The 12,814-nt window shown below is 39.1% G+C and overlaps 2 protein-coding genes across 5 annotated transcripts in view; both read right to left on the reverse strand.

The window, feature by feature from the left end:
- The window catches only part of LOC133619176 (uncharacterized), a 170,400-nt gene extending 162,474 nt beyond the window's left edge, over positions 1 to 7,926 (reverse strand). For 2 of the 4 annotated variants that reach the window (XM_072915323.1, XM_072915324.1), the window contains exon 1: positions 7,655 to 7,926. In XM_072915323.1, the coding sequence (XP_072771424.1) occupies positions 7,655 to 7,660 (6 nt within the window). In that variant the 5' untranslated portion in view covers positions 7,661 to 7,926. The remainder of the gene's footprint in view (positions 1 to 7,654) is intronic. The other 2 variants (XM_061980101.2, XM_072915322.1) reach the window with 2 other exon arrangements.
- LOC140679610 (uncharacterized) overlaps positions 1 to 12,814 on the reverse strand; it is a 61,266-nt gene that overhangs the window by 28,468 nt on the left and 19,984 nt on the right. The window lies entirely within an intron of this gene.

Below are 12,814 nucleotides of genomic sequence, written 5' to 3' on the forward strand. Positions count from 1 at the left end.
TGCACAATTTCGGTTATTTAGACGTAGAGCGTCGACTGTGTGAATTGTTTGGTAGTACCGTATTTTGCGCACTATAAGCCGCACCTAAAAACCACAAATTTACTCAAAAGCTGACAGTGCGGCTTATAACCCGGTGCGCTTTATATATGGATTAATATTAAGATTCATTTTCATAAAGTTTCGGTCTCGCAACTACGGTAAACGGCCGCCATCTTTTTTCCCCGTAGAAGAGGAAGTGCTTCTTCTTCTACGCAAGCAACCGCCAAGGTAAGCACCCGCCCCCATAGAAGAGGAAGCGCTTCTTCTTCTACTGTAAGCAACCACCCGCCCGCGTAGAAGAAGAAGAAGCGCGCGGATATTACGTTTCATTTCCTTTGTGTGTTTACATCTGTAAAGACCACAAAATGGCTCCTACTAAGCGAGGTTTCCGGTTCATGAAAAGGCGCAATCTCTCCATCCGCACACGGACTACTATTTCACAGCAACTGCCTAAAGACTTTCAAGAAAAGCTGGCTACTTTCTGTGCATATTGTAAAAACAAGATAGCTGAAAAAAAGATCCGGCCAGAGAACATTATCAACATGGACGAGGTTCCACTGACTTTTGATATTCCTGTGAACCGCACTGTGGATACAACGGGAGCACGTACGGTGAATATTCGCACCACAGGGAATGAGAAGTCATCCTTCACTGTGGTTCTAGCTTGCCATGCTAATGGCCAGAAACTTCCACCCATGGTGATATTCAAAAGGAAGACCTTGCCAAAAGAGACCTTTCCAGCCGGCGTCATCATAAAAGCTAACTCGAAGGGATGGATGAAGAAAAGATGAGCGAGTGGTTAAGGTAAGTTTAAGTTTACGCGAAGAGGCCGGGTGGCTTTTTTCACGCAGCTCCGTCCATGTTGATATACGACTCCATGCGCGCCCACATCACGCTGGTTTTTAATATATTATTAAAGTTTGACTGACCTATCTGACTGTTTTTTTGACATTCCTTTAGCGCAGTTAGATGCGGCTTACAACACGGGGCGGCTTATAGGTGGACAAAGTTTTGAAATATGCCGTTCATTGAAGGCGCGGCTTATAACCCAGGGCGGCTTATGGTGCGGAAAATACGGTATTTACGCATGGTGTTTGTATCACACAGGAGCAGATATCACTCCGCCAGAAAGTTGAGACCTGTGTGTGTGTGTGTGTGTGTGTGTTTCGTGTTTCCAACACAGGTATGTGGATTTGTGCATTATTATTATTTTGTGAGAAAACGTTTTTATTAATGTAATTTAATTTACTATTATTTTTATATGAATGAATGTTACTTCCTCTTCCTTCGGACTTTTGAATGAGAAGGAGCAGATATCACTCCGCCAGAAAGTTGAGACCTGTGTGTGTGTGTTTCGTGTTTCCAACACAGGTTCCCAATAAATACTGAACCGACGGCATGGTGAAGTGTCTTTTATTTTTAAAAATTACACAACGCAGAATAAGACTCACTACACCAACACAAACAAACATGGCGGAAAGAACAGCAAGCTATAGCGACATTAGCTCGGATTCAGACTCGGATTTCAGCGGCTTAAGCGATTCAACAGATTACGCATGTATTGAAACGGATGGTTGTAGTGTGGAGGCAGGTAGCGAAAACCAAATTGAAGAAGAAACCGAAGCTATTGAGCCATATCGGTTTGAACCGTATGCAAGCGAAACCGACACGACAGCCAGCGACACGGGAGAAAGCGAGGACGAATTCGGCGATCGCCTTCTAACCAACGATTGGTATGTGTTTGTTTGGCATTAAAGGAAACTAACAACTATGAACTAGGTTTACAGCATATGAAATACATTTGGCAACAACATGCACTTTGAGAGTGCAGACAGCCCAATTTTCATCAATTAATATATTCTGTAGACATACCCTCATCCGCTCTCTTTTGCATTTAATATCTAAAAAAGTCCTCTTCTTCTTAACTATAGACTTCTTTCAGATAGATATTATCTTTTTTAGTTTTGCGATGTATTTCAATATTGACTTTTTCCCCACTGTTAGTTTGTAGTATCCTAATGTCCATGGAAGCAGATGTTTTCTACTTTCTGTGATTCTAGCTGAACTTTTCTGAGTCTATGACAAGTCATGTAAACATTGATCCATCATTCTGGCAAGGCACTAAATGAATGGCCATGAAACACTACACACTAGGGTTGTCCCCATACCAATAATTAAGTACCGGCACTAAATGTATAGATACTTTTCCAAATAAAAGGAACTACGAAAAATGACTACATTAAACACTCACAGTCAAAGAAGAATTTTACAAGGTTAAAACATAAATTAAAAGGCATTAAAGGGGAACATTATCAGCAGACCTATGTAAGCGTCAATATATACCTTGATGTTGCAGAAAAAAGACCATATATTTTTTTAACCGATTTCCGAACTCTAAATGGGTGAATTTTGGCGAATTAAACGCCTTTCTATTATTCGCTCTCGGAGCGATGACGTCACAACGTGACGTCACATCGGGAAGCAATCCGCCATTTTCTCAAACACAGAGTCAAATCAGCTCTGTTATTTTCCGTTTTTTCGACTCCAGTGTTTCCCACACATTCATTTATTTGTGGCGGCCCGCCACGAAAGAATTACGTCCGCCACAAATGGATTTTTCGGCTTTTGACTCGCTCGACCGCTCATAAAAGCAATGGGACTCTGTCTGTGAATGTTGCTTGTAGTTACACCTCCGGTGCAGTAGGTGGCGGTAGCCTACTATGCATTGTAACTCCGCCAATAGCAAGAAGAAGAAGAAGAAGAAGAGGGACGGGCGGACAGACGGAATCAAAATACTCGCCGGCTACTTTTCATAATGATGGCGCTTCCTACGTTTCTACCTCAAACGTCCAAAAGCTGCTGAAAGCCTTGATCCAGGATGCCATGGGGAAAAAAACTTAAATGGTGCCTTTTGGCGACAGTTAGCAGCTTGGTGGCTCATAGCCGGCTAGCTAACGCTTGCTAGCGTGGTAGCATTGCTTCATTTTTACAGGTGTTATAGGTAGATAGTAGTGATGGGTCCGGCAATACCGATGCATCGGCGCATGCGTCGAGCTCATAGAGCGAAACCCTGTGTCGGTGCGCGTACCGCTTTTAGAAAGTCACGTGACCGATCATGAGCTGTTTTGGTCACGTGACCGATACGCGAACTGTGTCGCACTGACGCCTCCTCTGTGCCCTGTGAGCGGCTCTTTTCTACAGCCGGAGAAATAATAACTAAGAAGAGAAAGCGTCTAAAATTGTATACGTTGGAAAAACTGTTTTTTTTAAAAATAAAAATGTGTAAAAATAAATAAATAATAATTTCCAGGTCCACAAGCATCCTCATTCACAACACGTTCTCTTAGATTTCCATGTTATGATACATGTTCACATTATTTATTGACTGTATCTAAAAAAGACAAAAAATATATTTTTATTTAAATGAAGTTATGAAATAATCCTAAATGAAATACAATGACTTGGTTTATATTATTGTATATACTAGGTCAGTGGTTCTCAACCTTTTTTCAGCAATGTACCCCCTGTGATTTTTTTTTTAATTCAAGTACCCACTAATCAGAGCAAAGCATTTTTGGTTGAAAAAAAAAAAAGATAAAGAAGTAAAATACAGCACTATGTCATCAGTTTCTGATTTATTAAATTGTATAATAATAATAAATACTGTGTAGTGTTGTAAATAGTCAACGGGAAGGATTTTAGTAAGATATAAACCATGAGCACTACACAGCCAGAAAAAAACCTAGGCAGGACAAGTAAAAATATTGGGGCAAGTAGATTTGAGAAGTCGGGCAAGTAGAAAAAAACCTTAACGTTGAACCCTGCATGTGTTGAGCGGCTGCCGCTTAAGGTTAGACGGCACTGTACATAGAGCGCTTCTGCTCGTTAGTAATAAATTCTAATGTTGGATGTTCACTCCTTCACACAAATGAGTATAGAAAAATATTTTCAACGGCCGAAAAGGGCTCGACTTGGAGAGGAGGTAGGCCTACAGTCCGGACCACAGGTGCGACCTGTTCAGCAGCAGCAGGAGGAGGAGGAGGAGGTTGACTGACTGTGGCAGGACACCTCTGCCTCCGTTTTACTTCATGTTGCTGGTAAATAATATGGTTGTAGTAGTAGGCTAAAGTTACATTATTTAGTATTCACTAATTAAAGGGGCAGAGTTTTAAGAGACATTTTAGCTTTTATATTTTATAAGATATATTTTTTGTAAGAACCACAATTAATAAATATATTTCAGTGAATCACTAATTGTTCAAATCTGTATATAAATATGTACATAAAATGTTGTAATTATATTCCAACTCCGCGTTCTTCTTGGTCATCGCTGCTGCCGTAACCCCCCCCCCCGCCCCCCGACCACACCACCACAAATAGATGCCTGTCCTGTGGGAAACACTGGACTGTTTTCCGTACCTTGGAGACATCATGCCTCGTCGGTGTGTTGTCGGAGGGTGTAACAACACCAACAGGGACGGATTCAAGTTGCACCAGTGGCCCAAAGATGCCAAAGTGGCAAGAAATTGGACGTTTGTTCCGCACACTTTACCGACGAAAGCTATGCTACGACAGAGATGGCAAGAATGTGTGGATATCCTGCGACACTCAAAGCAGATGCATTTCCAACAGGACTGGACAGATCAGCTTTCAGGAAAAGAGAGCGGATGAGGGTATGTCTACAGAATATATTAATTGATGAAAATTGGGCTGTCTGCACTCTCAAAGTGCATGTTGTTGCCAAATGTATTTCATATGCTGTAAACCTAGTTCATAGTTGTTAGTTTCCTTTAATGCCAAACAAACACATACCAATCGTTGGTTAGAAGGCGATCGCCGAATTCGTGCTCGCTTTCTCCCGTGTCGCTGGCTGTCGTGTCGTTTTCGTCGGTTTCGCTTGCATACGGTTCAAACCGATATGGCTCAATAGCTTCGGTTTCTTCTTCAATTTGGTTTTCGCTACCTGCCTCCACACTACAACCATCCGTTTCAATACATGCGTAATCTGTTGAATCGCTTAAGCCGCTGAAATCCGAGTCTGAATCCGAGCTAATGTCGCTATAGCTTGCTGTTCTTTCCGCCATGTTTGTTTGTGTTGGCATCACTATGTGACGTCACAGGAAAATGGACGGGTGTATATAACGATGGTTAAAATCAGGCACTTTGAAGCTTTTTTTAGGGATATTGCGTGATGGGTAAAATTTTGAAAAAAATTCGAAAAATATAATAAGCCACTGGGAACTGATTTATAATGGTTTTAACCCTTCTAAAATTGTGATAATGTTCCCCTTTAACCGTTACAGGCTCAAGAATTGGCATGCACGTTCCGCGGGCTGTTCATCTTTCTTTTTTTTTACGATAACATGTTTATGATCTTGTCATGTCTTAATTGAAATTAAGATTAAAATGGGATTAATTGTCCAGCCCTACTAAGAACTAGGAAATACAATTCAAAAAATGCTCAACATCAAATCCTGGCGCAACAACATCATTTGAATCTTTCACTAGCTGCTACAGTGTTTACAAGATGGAGGATGACTTAGAGCAGCGTTTCTCAAAGTGTGGGGTGCGCCCCACTGGTGGGGAATAGAGACATGACAGGTGGGGCGCGAGGAACGGGAGGAAATTTCACTTTCAATTTTTTTTTTTTATTATTATATTCTTAGATTATTTTTTTTACTATGCTTTCATTTTCTATACACACTGTAAATCACTTTGAGATTCTGTCTGTGAAATCCGCTATATAAATAAATGGAAATTACCGGTACTTATTTTTACTGTAGGCTTTATATTTCTCGGTACGAGCGAAAGTTTGACAGACATAGCAACAGTAACTAATGGGGGCGGGGCTAAGCGGAACAAACTTTCGCGCGGATGGGTAGCAGGCTAATGTGTGGACCACAATTACACAAATATATACATTTGTGACTCGCACCTCAAAGGTCGTCGAGCCAGAGCCAGCGCCTGCAGAGAAACAAAAATGTGACGGGCACACACTGTGTCATTCACCGGGAAGCACTCGCGTCAAGGCAGCTCAGCCCCGAACTCAATGAGGTTTTAACAGATGTTGTGAGCGCGGTAAATTTGATCAAAACACGACCACTGAAAGCGCGACTGTTCTCTGCACTGTGTGAGGAAATATGAGCTGATCATACAGCCGTGCTGTTTCACAGTGAAGCAAGGTGGCTCTCCTGGGGGAAAGTGCTGTCACTTGCCCTGTCTTGCCAAATGCATAGCTCCTCCTTTTTTTTTTGCAAAGATTGCAAAGTGGCACTTTTATTGTATTTATTATTGAACTTGATGCAAGTTATTTGATTTATTATTGAACTTGATGCAAGTTATAACACTTTTGTTTTATTTATTATTGAACTTGATGCAAGTTATAACACTTTTTTTGATTTATTATTGAACTTGATGCAAGTTATAACACTTTTATTTGATTTATTATTGAACTTGATGCAAGTTATAACACTTTTTTTGATTTATTATTGAACGTGATGCAAGTTATAACACTTTTTCTTTCTTTTTTTTGAACTTGATGCAAGTTATAACACTTTTATTTTATTTATTATTGTACTTGATGCAAGTTATAACACTTTTTTTTATTATTATTATTGAACTTGATGCAAGCTATAACACTTTTGTTTTATTTATTATTGAACTTGATGCAAGTTATAACACTTTTTTTTATTTATTATTGAACTTGATGCAAGTTATAACACTTTTTTTGATTTATTATTGAACTTGATGCAAGTTATAACACTTTTTTTGATTTATTATTGAACGTGATGCAAGTTATAACACTTTGATTTATTATTGAACTTGATGCAAGTTATAACACTTTTTTGATTTATTATTGAACTTGATGCAAGTTATAACACTTTTGTTTTATTTATTATTGAACTTGATGCAAGTCATAACACTTTTTTTTTATTTATTATTGAACTTGATGCAAGTTATAACACTTTTTTTGATTTATTATTGAACTTGATGCAAGTTATAACACTTTTGTTTTATTTATTATTGAACTTGATGGAAGTTATTTTATTTATTATTGAACTTGATGCAAGTTATACCACAGCTGCACAGTTATTTTATTTATTATTGAACTTAATGTTATTGAGTTTGAATGTATACAACTTGATGTTCAATAAATTTGAAAATGTTAAAGCTTGGCATTAGCGCTCTGTTGGGGCGATGGGGGCAGGTGGGGCTTGAAAACTCCCCCTTGTCCAAAGTGGGGGATGACAAAAAAAGTTTGAGAACCACTGTGCTACAGTGTTTACAAGATGGAGGATGACTTAGAGATAGTGGCTGTTATGTCCACTCGAACATCCATCCAATAACTTGATGGACTTCATGAATAACTTAGCTTAGTAATGCGAGCTAAATATTGGAAATGTGGCGTTTGCCAAACATGGGAAGTGCTTGTTTTGCTCTTCCACTTTCTTCATTTGACTTTTGCATTCTTTCATCTCCTCTGATGTGAACTCCACTGCCTTCTTCAAGCTAACAATCATGGCGGCTCTTTCTTTACATTCTTCAACAAGGTCGGCTCATTTCGTCTTTAAGGGCTTGAAATAGTATTCAAATGACAAAACTTCAAGTCACTCACCTTCATCTTTCGTCTTTATCTCCGTTGGTGATTTGCTGGAAGTTGATTCTCTTTCATGTTCTCTTTTAGCGGACGTCGCCATCTTAGCATAGCAGTAGTCGTCCATCTTCTATCACGTCTTCAATCTTCACTTCACATATCGCTCCAAACTCAATGCACGTTTCGTGGCTTTGGAAAATGCGAATTGAAATATTTGTTGCTAAATTTGCTGTGAATCATATGACTTTAAGATCGTGAATTCGAAGAATCTCCGAACAACCATAGCATGCGGTCTTCCTCTTTTTGCTTGGCTTCAAGTACATTTGCGCATGCGCTAGAAGTCCGCAACTTCCGTTTCCTACTACGCATCAGGTTTTTTTCAAAATAAAGGCAATTTAATATATTTTAAAACAATGGTTGGTAAAAGTATCTAACATCAAATAATGGACAACTACTCTTTGAAAATAAAACATATATATATAACATACTTGCCAACCTTGAGACCTCCGATTTCGGGAGGTGGGGGGTTAGGGGTGGGAGTGGGGGCGTGGTCGTGGGTGGGGCGGGGGACGTGGTTGGGGGCGTGGTTAAGTTATATATATATATATATATATATATATATATATATATATATATATATATATATATATATATATATATATATATAAGAAATACTTGACTTTCAGTGAATTCTAGCTATATATATATACATATATATATATATATATATATATATATATATATATATATATATATATATATATATACATATAAATAAAATAAATACTTGAATTTCAGTGTTCATTTACAAACTACAACTCACAAACACTTTAGAGTTAGGCTCCACCATCAGAATGTGTACTTAAACTTATAAAGATCACATGGATATTATTCAGTGAGTTGATTCACCAAAACTAACCTGTTATACAGGAGGAAAAAGCACACAGGACGTTTCAATTGTTCACAGACTGGTCGCGCTCATCAGAATGACAAGACACTTCCGGTCTGCAGGTGATAGCATTCAATTGGGAAGAAACGCCCTACTGCCCCCTACTGACCAATGTGAATACTGATAAATGTGTAATGACAGCTCCAAAAACGAATTCAAACCACAAAATAAAATAAATAAATCAACACAAAAATGTGACACATTATGGGTGGGTCACATATGCATGTACAGTAGATGGCAGTATTGTCCTGTTTAAAAGTGTCACAACATTGCTGTTTACGGCAGACGAACTGCTTTACGGCAGACACTGTTGTTGTGTGTTGTCAACACGTCACTCAGGTCCGCCTGAATTTCGGGAGTTTTTCGGGAGAAAATTTGTCCCGGTAGGTTTTCGGGAGAGGCGCTGAATTTCGGGAGTCTCCCGGAAAATCCGAGAGGGTTGGCAAGTATGATGTATAAGCACGTGCACATACTTTTTCCATGGCTGTTTTCCAAACCAGAAAAAGGGCAAACATCGAGGAAAACAAATCCTACATTTTAAATACTATAAGAAACAGAAATATTTGTCAACTTACTTAGTTGTTTTAGTTAAAAACCTTTAGAAAGTCAAATGATTACTCTGAATAAAGAAGAAAAGCACTAAGAGTGTAGATCTCCACCAGGACCAATCCTATTGTTCACGTGCTACTAAATTGTGTGCCATCTCATGTGTATCGTGTGCTGGTACAGGGCCGGCCCGTGGCATAGGCCGTATAGGCAAATGCTAAGGGCGCCGTCCATCAGGGGGCGCCACGCCAGTGCCACAAATGTTGGAGAAAAAAAAAAAAAAAAAAGTTGGTACTATTATTTCTAAATACAAAAAATAATCCCACGTTAATTAAAATGCAAAGTAAAGCCTATATAATAGAAATATTATTTGTTACAACATTACGCCCCCCCCCCCCCCCACCCCCTCCCTTCCCGTATCATGACTCTTTTTGGACGTCACCACATCAAAAAATCAACACAAGATGTCAAAATGGCCAAAACTGCCAGGTGCCCAGGGAAGAAAAAAGAGAAAAGAAGAGGAGGAGAAACGAGAAAAAGACAAGAGGTAGCAGGTAGGTAACATTATAGCCTACATGAAATTATTTGTCTGTTACAGAATGTGATAGTAACCTGGCTTTTTAGCATTAAGCTAATGTTACATGATTCGGCAATTGCTAATCAATAAATAGCTAGTTCTGTTTTAACGTCGGGTTAATATTGTGGAGGGGGCTAAATTGTTATGGAAAATAATAATGTAACGTTAGGTAATTACAGTACTCCCACCTTACATTCCTCAGGGACATTTGTATTAGATCTTTTAAGCAGGTGTTTTTTGTTTACATTGTTATTGCCTTCTGGTTAGCTAATGTTTGCCCTGCAGGTAATAGTCACTTTTCCACCCCTTTATATATTAGGTATAGTTGTAAGCCTAGTTGTTAAAGTGCACATCATTAATGTAAATTAAGCAATATGTATGTAAAAAATATTGTATTTCATATATTCATTTTTTATTTTTTGCATTCATTTATTTATTCATATTTTTTTTTATCTTGTTAACTATTCTGATTGTTAATTTGCTTTCTTTAAGTAAAAAAAAGTTCAAAGACAAAGCTATTTGGTTTCTTGTGAGTATATACACTTCACTGCCGATGTGGGGGGGGGGGGGGGCGCCACCTAAAATCTTGCCTAGGGCGCCAGATTGGTTAGGGCCGGGCCTGTGCTGGTATGACAATAAACTTCCATGAATCCTGTCAAACACCAGACAGTTAGTAATATGGTTTCACATAAAAATGTTGGTGAAACTGCTCATTTCTACCTAGTGATAGGTGGCTCTAACTGTAGTGCTAATCACTCACCAGCAGAAAGCCCTCATCACACTGCTAATCAATAACTACCATCTTAGGCACTTAACATCACTAATCGCCAGTTAACAGCTATCATGCTAAATGTCAACTATCTTAAATGCAGACATGAAAACAAGACACATTAACGTCTTTCCCCATTACAAACATCATAAGACAATCTAAACTTATACAAACACATTACTGTCTGAGCATATAAGATATTCAATTGTGTTACATCACAATTTATTATATTGAAATTAGCCATGTGATTAAGATGGGCACGGTCTGACCAATCACAAGTCAGTAGGAGCTGCTTTGTGTAAATGTTCTGTTTTTGCATTGCGCATTATTATGGTACTTACGGTTCAGAAACTCTTTTAGTGTATTTACGGTACCTCCCAGCATGCATTGCTCTATGCGCGGGCTCCGGTGGGAAGTCTGTTATGTGAACGGCAGTGGCCTTTTTGTTATTGTGTTCCCTGAACTTCCATCCATCCATCCATCTTCTTCCGCTTATCCGAGGTCGGGTCGCGGGGGCAGCAGCCTAAGCAGGGAAGCCCAGACTTCCCTCTCCCCAGCCACTTCGTCTAGCTCCTCCCGGGGGATCTCGAGGCGTTCCCAGGCCAGCCGGGAGACATAGTCTTTACTACACCTAGTATTATATTTGGCATATTTGTAAAAGACCTACAAATGATCATTAAAATACAGTTTTGTTGGGAAAATGTGTTTTATAGATAAAATTAAGTTATTCCAAGATTTCACTGCTAGTACAAATTTCAAACAGATTAAAATAGTTTGTAAAATGAACAACAGTTATCCTCTCAAAATACTCCAAAGTACAGAGATCCTCTTTTCACAACTCTTTCTATAGAGCTCTTACCATGAATTGATTAACATGGACCCCGAATTAAACAAGTTCATCATCATCATCGTCATCATTTCTTTTTATTCCTTTCATGAAAATACATATACAAGCCATATACAGTTGATGTCACGTTCAAACACTGAGGACATCTATTAAACAAGACAAAAGGCAAGGAATCAAACAGAGACAGAATTCAATTTGGACTCAATATTGAGGAGAGACATGGCCACTGCACTCTCTGTACAGTCCTGCACCACGCTCTGACGAAGAAGGTTTTCGTCTCCTTTTTATTACAATATTCAATGTTCGCGCACCAACACATGTCTCAGCAGGAATGGGGAGTATGTAAAACAGTCATTGTTTTCGGTCGCTTTGAAGACCAAGAAGTGGGATTTCTCGGGCTTGGCCTCTTCCTGGATCCAGCTGGGGCAGGTGTTGGAGGACAATGGATAACCCCTCCCGTCTCCTGACCACAGCAACTTCAAGAGGGCAGCGGGTCGTAAATAGCGTTGACCTCGGTTACCAAATAGTTGGAAGAGAGTTTGTGAAATACTTCAGAGAGAGTTCGTTTAACACTTCAAAGAGAGTTCCTCTGGAAGTTGAGCAGATCCTGCCATCTGTCCGTGTTGAAATCACAGTGGCGTTTCACGAGCGTTCTTCCTCTTGTTAGGCCTCGAAAGACAGCATTCATAATACAACGTTTCTTTTGTGATAACTTACAAACAATTATTCCAACAGTTGACACTTTCATTGTTTTTTGTTTCCTATACATTTCCATGATCAGAAAGGAGCAGATGAAAGAATACTATTCTTATATTTATCTACCCCCCTTTTTAACACAAATTATTTAGATGACTTTATCACTGTTCCCTCCACCAACACCCGAACTCCAACATACTTTTAATTTTCGTTTCAGCATTTTCAAAATGACACGTTCCAATCAAAATCAAAAATCAGTTTCAAACTAAATAAAATATTTAATATAATATAATATTTAAATATTATAAACTTATCACTTTCCTCTGGCACTGTTCCCCTAGCATTCAAGAAAGCGGTTATTCATCCTCTGCTCAAAAGACCTAACCTTGATCCTGACCTCATGGTAAACTACCGACCGGTGTCCCACCTTCCCTTTATTTCGAAAATCCTCGAAAAAATTGTCGCACAGCAGCTAAATGAACACTTAGTGTCTAACAATCTCTGTGAACCTTTTCAATCCGGTTTCAGGGCAAATCACTCTACGGAGACAGCCCTCGCAAAAATGACTAATGATCTACTGCTAACGATGGATTCTGATGCGTCATCTATGTTGCTGCTTCTTCATCTTAGCGCTGCTTTCCATACCGTCGATCATAATATTTTATTAGAGCGTATCAAAACACGTATTGGTATGTCAGACTTAGCCTTGTCGTGGTTTAACTCTTATCTTACTGACAGGATGCAATGCGTCTCCCATAATAATGTGACCTCGGACTATGTTAAGGTAACGTGCGGAG

Source organism: Nerophis lumbriciformis, linkage group LG20 (assembly GCF_033978685.3).
Source record: "Nerophis lumbriciformis linkage group LG20, RoL_Nlum_v2.1, whole genome shotgun sequence".
NCBI classification, from domain to species: domain Eukaryota; kingdom Metazoa; phylum Chordata; class Actinopteri; order Syngnathiformes; family Syngnathidae; genus Nerophis; species Nerophis lumbriciformis.